Source organism: Pezoporus flaviventris, unplaced genomic scaffold (genome assembly GCF_033815535.1).
Source record: "Pezoporus flaviventris isolate CSIRO_AGI_PZ_B2104156 unplaced genomic scaffold, CSIRO_AGI_Pfla_v1 ptg000006l, whole genome shotgun sequence".
Lineage (NCBI taxonomy): Eukaryota > Metazoa > Chordata > Aves > Psittaciformes > Psittacidae > Pezoporus > Pezoporus flaviventris.
Genome location: NW_026892554.1, coordinates 20,242,494 through 20,250,706, shown reverse-complemented (window position 1 = coordinate 20,250,706; position 8,213 = coordinate 20,242,494). Strand labels below are relative to the sequence as shown.

The following is an 8,213-nucleotide window of genomic DNA, read 5'->3' as shown; positions in this document are numbered from 1 at the left end:
TAGGATACCAGGCAAATTCCTGGGGGGAAAAAAAGACTTTTAGGGATGAAATGATCCAACAAATCCCTTTGCTACACACTGCTGTATATATAGCATCACTTCATGCTCTTCTTTCTCCTATTGGGATACTGGGAATACAAAGCTTGGGGGGACTTTGTGGCAGGTTTGCTGGCTGGGATGCCAAATGCCCCTTTCCCTGGCTTGGGAATCACCCCATGCTTAACATCAAGCAGTGGATGCTTGACCAAGGGCTTTTGAAGGCATCACTCATAGGAGCTGACCCCTGTAGCTGTTGGCAGAGAAGTTCAGGGCTTGTTTCCTCCTGGCTGCTGAGTGTTTGATGGAGATGCAGAGAGGGAAGCAATGAAGAGCCTTCCACGGAGGCTGGTGGATAAATGGGGTTGCAAGCACATTCCCCTGCTGAAAGCTCTTACCGGCTCCAGCTGCGGAGCTGGGATGAGTTGTGTGGAGGAGGAGGATGCTCCCGTGCCTGCCTCCTCCTCCTGCAGAGGCCAAACTGCTGGGTGGGATTTGCTCGGGTCCCAGCATGAGCATGAGCATCCCCCTGCCTCAGTTTCCCACCCAGGGTGAAGGGATGGAGCAGGAGACATCCCAGCTCCACCGCGGTCCATCCCGAAGGACCTGGCACACTCAGAGCATGACTTAGCTTACTCAAAGGGATGTGGCAAAGAGCCGTTTTGATGATTTCCTCTCAATCTTGATTACCCTTCGTGTTTTCCCCCTTTTTCCTTTGTTTCGGGGTCCGGGGAGAGCAGAGCCATTGGATCCTGGCGAGAGGAGGTGATTCCTCTGCAGCAGTGGTGTAAGACGGTTTCCAGGCAAGGATGGGACCTCCCTGCTCCATCCCAGAGGTTTCCCCATGGAATTGCTCCGGTGAGGCTGTTGCATCTCTAAGTTTGGCTGATTCTGGGGGGGAAACGAATAGCAGGAGACTGGCTCTGCCAGGGAGATGTGGCTCTCCTTGTCCTCTGTCACCAGCTTGATCCCATCTGCTTGTCCCCATAGCACCAGGGTCAAAGAGATGGGGGATGCTGGTTTGCTCCTGGGGCTTGGCTGTCTTTAGGATGCTGAGAACCGGAGAGAAGAGGGGGATTTCTGCCCTAAACTGTTAAAAATTGCTTGTGGGAAGCCTGATGTTTCCTAAACCAACCTGTTTGAAGGCAAGAAAGCAGAGATTTAAGTTGGGTTAAATTCCCCCTTTTCTCCTCACCTGGGTGTCTTGGAAAATGAAGTCAAATCCTGGCAAATCCATATTAAATCCAAATTCCTGGCAAATCCAAACTCCAAAATCCTGGCAAATTCCAAAATCCAAATTCCTGACAAATCCCCAAATCCAGATTCCTGGCAAATCCAAATTCTTGGCAAATCCATATTTAAAAGGAGGCAGGAAAATGCTGGCGATGAGCTTTTGGGTGCATTGGACATGGATGGAGGCAGAGGAGCTTTTGTGCCACTGTGCCCCACAGTGACCGTGGGTCCCCATTAATTCAGTAAGGTGACCCCCAGTTGCTCACATGAGCGGTTATCCCAAATAACAGTACTGGAACTTTACTCTGCAGGTAATTAAGTTACCGAGTAATTCATTTACTTAGGAATGAAGTGAATTCAACGCGTGGGGAAGTACTTCTGCAAAGGGAAGGCAGAATGGGAGGGCTGAGGGGTCAGCTTGAAGTGTGGGAAGGGATGGAGACACTGGAGCTGTGCCGGGGGCTGCCTGCCCCCGTTCCCCCAGCACTGGGGCTCCTTCTGGGAGGGGGCACCCGCCTCCACCCCCACGTAAACAGGCGAGGGGATGGAAATGGTTCAGGGGGTGCAGCCCCGCGCCCCCTTCTCGCACCCCACCTCTGAAGGGGTTTCTGTGGGGCTGCGATGGAGGAGCTGCTGCTGTCCCCGCCGCTGTCACCTCGGGAGCGGTGGCACCGCAGCGTGGGCTGCTGGCACCATCTAGTGGGAGTGGGGACCCCCCCCCCCCGTACACTCGTGTCACGTTTTGGTGGCCCAGGGTCCCGCTTTTGGCCGCCCCCTTCCTGCATCCCCTTTGGAGATGCTGACCCCCCCGTGGGACCCTGCGTGTCCTCGAACCTCCTCATTAAGGGTTATGGCGCTGGCAGCTTGTCCCCTCGGCCACAGCATCCCGGTGGCATCTTGCGGCCGCATGGGGAGCAGGATGGGGTGCGGAGCCCCACGAGCCCCTCGCCCTCTACCCAAACCTATAGGGACCCCCCCATCACCCCTCCTTGTCCCCCGTCAGTGTGGGGTGACCCCATCACTGCATCATGTCCCCCCTTTACATCACCCCAAATCCTGTCTGCGTGCAGGGCTGGGGTGATGCAGAGGGGAGCGACCTGCTGCCAGTCCCCCCGTGTCCCTGTCCCCACTGAGGATGGGCGGCCGTGGGGCGGTGGGGATGTGGGAGGAGGAGGTTAGGCCAGGCTTTCCTTCCTGGCCAGCGCTCTGTGCTGCTATTACATCAACTCTGGTATTTCCAGTCCCTGCGGGGAGAAGGGAGGAGCGCGGGCGGGAGCAAGGGAAAGCAAAGTATTGGGGGATGCAGGGAATTGGGGGGTGTCCCGGGGGGGGGGGGGGGGGGGGGGGAATCAGGCCCTCTGGTAAGGATTGGTGCTGGGATCCCCCGCGCCCAAGCTGGCGTTGGCCCCTGGCTCCATCCCCAGGTTCGGGGCTGGGAATGGAAGCGGCAGAAGGGGGGGGAAAGGGGAAAAGGAAAAATCTACACGTGGAAAACACACGTCCCTACGGCCGGGATTTAAAGCAACAGGGAAGTGCCGGGAGAACAAGGGGTTCAGGGGCAGCGGGGTGGCTGGGTTGGGGTGTCCGCTCCAGCTTCTGAGTGGTGGAAGATGGAGGGAAGGATGGAGAGATGCTTTGTCCCAGCTTCATTTCTGCCCTGTGGATGTGTCCCTCTGGGGTGTGGGGCTGTAGGAAGGTGGGGGGGGGGGGGTGTGAGGTGTCATAGCCCCACTGTTGTGTTTGCACGGGCCCTTCATTCCATGATGCTGAGGAGCGATGGCCCCGGTGTGCTGATGGTTTGCATGGGCTGGATCCAGCTGGCAGCAGGCATGGGGACCCCCCACATTCACTCCTCACATCCCCCCTTTCTGTTTAGAATTCCCAGCCCTGAGCTGCCAACCGGTCTCTGGTTTTATTCCTTGTTAAAACTCTCTTGTGCAGGATCCGGCCTCATTTAGGAGACAATATCAAGGGCAAACAAACCCAAACACCAAATTCTCACAAAGAGACAAGTTCTGGGGGAAAACTCCCTTTTTTTTGGCAGTTTCCCCTTTGAAACCTATTGAAAGCTTTTGTGAGGGAATGAAGGTGCTCACCCAGGCCCTCACCCTGGTATCAGGCCTTTGCGTGGGACAGTCACCAGCGCGAATTGGGTCCCTTTAGGGGGAAATGGGGTCCTTGCAAGCGGTCAGGACTGCGTCGCGTTGCCCCATCAGAGCTTTCCGCAAGCCCGACCCCTATTTCGAGCCCGTTGTGTAAGACCGAAACCAGCCGAATTCGACCCAAATCCTGAAGGCGCGCTCCGTGCCAGGCTGAAACAAAGTGAAAAAGCCAAACAAGTCGGGGGTTTGTCCCGAATGGATGCGTTTTGCGTGCAGCCAGCACCTCGCCGCCCTTCCTCCCGGCCCCTGGAGGGCAGGATCCGTGCCGGAGGCGGTTCCTAGGACCAAAACCCGCCGTTTTCCCCCCAAATGTTTGAAGGCGTGTATCATTCCAGGGTTTAAAAAAAAACCCTGCAAAACAACCCCAAATTCCGGGGTTTGATCCGGAGCGGAAGCCTCGTACCTCGGGTGCCGGCACCCCGCAGCGCTTCCTCCCGGCTCCCGAGGGCAGGATCGGTGCCGGAGGCGGTTCCTAGGAGCCGGCAGCGCCGCTTCCCCGTCCCCGGTCCCCGCCGGTAGCGCGGCCGCTGCGCCGGGCCCGGAGCCGCTGGGCCGGGGCTGGCGGCGGCGCTGCGGGGGGAAGGCGCTCCCGGGATGGCCCGGCGGGGAGCGTGGGGGCTGTGGGCAGCGCTGGGCTGCGGGCTGTGCCTGCTGGCGGCCGGGCAGCAGCAGGCGGGCGGCGGGCAGCCGTGGAGGCAGCTGATCCAGTGGGAGAACAACGGCCGCGTTTACAGCCTGCTGAACAGCGGCGCCGAGTACGTACCGGCGGGGCAGGAGAGACCCGGGGGGAGCCGGCTGCTGCTGGCGGGAGCGGTGACCGGCGGAGCGGGCAGCGTCCGGAGGCAGGCACCGGCCGTACCGCCGCGCCCGGGCTCCGAGACGGTTCGGGGGCAGACGCGGCACCCGTTCGGCTTCGGGCAGGTGCCCGACAATTGGCGTGAGGGACCGGTGGGCGACGGCACCGCTTCGCAGCGGGCCCGGCCTGCTGGCCGCTCCCGCCAGCCTTCCTCCTCATCCTCATCCTCCTCCTTCGCCTTCGCCTCCGCCGGGCAGCCCGCGTACCCCCAGTTCCCCTTCGCCCCCCAGTACGAGCCCTACGAGGCCCCCCGGGTGTACGACGAGGCGTACACCTACTACCGCAGCACCGGCACCGGCGGGGCGGCCGTGGCTTCGGCGGCGGCGGGCGCCAGCGTGGTGTACCCCTTCCAACCCCGGCAACGCTACGAGGACTACGGGGAGGAGCAGAGCCCCTATAGAGCCCAGGGGTACTACCCGGCGGCCGAACGCCCCTACGTGCCCGCCGCCCCGCAGCCGGTCGATGGGCTGGACCGCCGGTATTCCCATAGCCTGTACCACGATGCGGGCGGCTCGCCGGAGCAGGGCAGCCCGGACTCGTACGGCAACCAGCAACCCGGCGGGCACGGCATCGCATCGGCGGATAACCTCCAGGCACCCCCCGGGGCCGGGTACGGGGGGCAGTACCCACCCTACGAGCCGCAGCCGCCGTTCCGGGCGCTGGAGCCTTATGGGGTCCCTCGGCCCGAGCCCTACCTGCCTGCCAGGAACCCCGAGATTCCACAAGCCGTCCCTGATAGCCAAGCCCGGGTCAGCGTGGGAAGCGTCTACAGGCCCAGCCATGGTGGACGGGGTGAGTTTAGGGGGCCCTGGGGTGGGTGGCAGCTCCCCAGGGTGGGATGATGCTCTGGGGGTGCCTAAGGGAGAAGGTATCCCTGAGGGCAGAGCCTTCTGCATCTATGGCCGGTGCCAGCTGCTTTCCAGGGATGCTGTCTATAGGGGCAAATGTGGCCCAGGGCCCACTGTGGGACTGTTGGGGAATGATGTTTGAGGTGGTCAAAAACCAGGGAGGAAAGGGAAGGGGTGCAAAGGAGCAAGTCCTGGTGGGGCTTGGGGTGGGTCCACGCCGTGTTCCAGCTCATCCCATCTTCATGGGGTGGGTCTGTGCTGTGGGATGGAGGAGACACTGGTTCTGGGGTGGGTTTGTGCCATGTCCCAGGCCATCCCGTGTCCAGGCCATCCTGTGTCCCAGGCCATCCTGCATCCCAGGCCATCCTGCCTCCTGGGGGGCCATATGCCATGTCCTGTATCTGTGGGGTGGCTGGATGACATGTGTTGGGGGAAGCCCATGCTCCTGGAGTAGGATAGTGTGTCCTGGGTCATGCTGTGCATGCTCGCTTCCCAGGTGAGTCCGTGCTGCCTTGCCTGGAGCCGATTGTCCCTACGGATGCATCGGGCTGCAGCAAGGGACCAAGGTCACAGCAGGGACACCGTCATTTCATGTCCTACTGACCCTGATCCTGATGAAATCCTGTGGCTTTTGGCTGAGCCTTGCCCAGAGCGGTTTTTGCTCCATGGTGGAATTGGAAGCAAAGCTGGAGGGTGTGAGGAGCAGCAGCCTGGGGGATCTGTTCCCGGCCTGTCCCTTGGGAAACCCATCTCAGCTGGAGCCTCTGCCCCATCTGACCCCATGACCCAGCCAGCCCCATCCCTGCTTTCTGAGAAAACCCCATTCCCCAGGGGAAGCGTTTGTCCCAGCCCTGCCCCGTTGCGTGCGAGTGAGCAAACACAGCGAGAGCAGCCGGGTCAGCCCGAGGTCCGGCTGCCCCCGCCGCAGCCGTGTGGGAAAAGAGCTTGGGATCAGGGTTTGTGAGGAGAAGATCTTCCTTTGGATCTCTGGATCTCTGCCTGCACCACTGGGAGCAGCTGCTCCCGCAGGGTGAGGGATGCGGGGGTGAGGGATGGGAGGATTAGGGATGCAGGGGCAATGGATGCAGGGATGAGGGATGCAGGCGCAGTGGATGCAGGGATGAGGGATGCAGGGGCAATGGATGCAGGGATGAGGGATGCAGGGGCAATGGATGCAGGGATGAGGGATGCTGGCAGTCCCGTGTCTCCCGGGATGGCTGCCCTGCAGATGACCCGAGGTGACAGAGGGAAATGGGAAGATGCCTGCCAAGCTTAGCATCTTCCTGCTGGCAAAGGCTGTGTCCTTCAAGGATCCCTGGAAGCTGGGCCAGGAGGTGATGGTGCTGTGGCTCTGCCCAGGGTTTCGAGGTGGACAGCCCTCATTGTTGGCCATCAATGGGACACTGACCTCTCAGTGTAGGAGCCCCCAGCCTCCTTCTTCATCAGGGAATACAGAGCATCCGAGCAGCCCAGGGAGGTGAGTCCCTGGGACCACCCCATTGCCTGGCCTCTCCTCCGGGTCACCTGCTGCTCTGTGCAGCCAAACATTGTCACCTCCTTGGAGGCCACCAGAACCCCTCCACCGCAGGGCCACCCTTCAGGCAGGCTCCTTAATTGGGCAAAACACTTTATAAAGCCAAATCAGATGGTAATTATGTGCCTTAAGATCTTTGAGAGCCTCCTAATCCCAGCCGGCTCCGCCAGGAATGTGCGGCATTCCTGGCCTCTCGCTGGGGCACCTGGGGGGTTAATAAAGCAATTAGATCCCACTGGCTTTTATGAGGCTTTTTATTTGGGCTGGTGGGAGCACGGTGGGCTCCTCCATCCAAACCAGCCCATGAAGACATCTTGGAAGAGGACAGGGAAGGAAAGAGAAGGAAGGGTAGGGAAAAGAGAAGAGGAAAGGGAAGAAGGATGGAGAAGGAGGAAGGAGATCTTTTCCACCCCTAAATCTATAGGTGGCCAGGTCATGGTGGAGGTGGGAGAGGAGCATCTCCCATGGCTTCATCAGTGGAGGGGGATAAATGCATCAGACCAGGCTTTTGCAAGGAGATGGGGACACCAAAAGTCTTCACGTGTCCTGCTCATGACTGCTGCAGAGAGACCCCAGCGTCACCCAGGTCTTGCTCAGGGGCAGAATCATCTCATGCAAAGGAGGCCTTGGGTGGTGAAGGTGAAGTCCACGTGGCATCTCAGCCATGGGGGCAGGTAGCCCACCCCTCCTGGTGGAGTTCAGCCAAGGTGCCGGTGCCCACTGGTGCTCCTCATTCTCAACCAACCCCCAAGAGGCATCTCCAGGGGCTTCCTCACCCCACCCTGGACCCCTGTCCTCTGCTTTCCTCTGTCTCCAGCAGGTTTCTCACCTTGCCCTCATGCAAATAGGTCACCAGGGGGTTGGTTCTTGAATGGGAAGGGTTTGGGAAACCCCATGGGGTGATGGGGATTTTGGTACCCACTAAGCTTGAGTCGCGGTGGCGCCTGAAGATGCTGCCACCCATGGATGAGGCACCTGGGCCAGGAGGTGGCAATCTGGCTGGGAAAGTCTCCCTTTTGTGAGCTTGGGAATGGGTTTGGGTTGGAGTTTCTTGCTGTCTTCAAGCATTTAGCAACCACTGCGGATCCTGAGAAGATTCAGTGGGGATGGGATGGAATGGGATGAAGAGTGGTGTCAGGAGGTGCTGAATGAGGGATGCTGTAGGGATGGGATGAGATGAGATGAGATGAGATGATGAGGTGAGATGAGATGGAATGAAGAGAGGTGTCAGGAAGTGCTGGAGGAGGGATACTATGGCAATGGGATGGGATGGGATGGGATGGGATGGGATGGGATGGGATGGGATGGGATGGGATGGGATGGGGTGGAATGAAGAGGGGTGTCAGGAAGTGCTGGAGGAGGGATGCTATGGGGATGGGATGAAGGCGTGCACCTCAGTCACTCGGTGTGTCCCCACATCCCCATCCCTACTGCTCACAGCTACCCCTTTGGTGTTCCCTCCATCTCCAGGGCAGGGAGCCAGCCCTGCCAGGCACAGGGAGGGAAGCAGCCTGCCTCTTGGAAAACTGCTGGAGCTGGGATTT

The 8,213-nt window shown here is 59.9% G+C and overlaps 1 protein-coding gene across 1 annotated transcript in view; it reads left to right on the top strand.

Moving 5' to 3' along the window:
• Positions 1-3,715: 3,715 nt before the first annotated feature.
• LOXL1 (lysyl oxidase like 1) overlaps positions 3,716-8,213 on the top strand; it is a 9,380-nt gene continuing 4,882 nt past the window's right edge. The window contains exon 1 of the mRNA XM_061447349.1: positions 3,716-5,079. Coding sequence (XP_061303333.1) covers positions 4,026-5,079 — 1,054 coding nt within the window. The 5' untranslated portion in view covers positions 3,716-4,025. The remainder of the gene's footprint in view (positions 5,080-8,213) is intronic.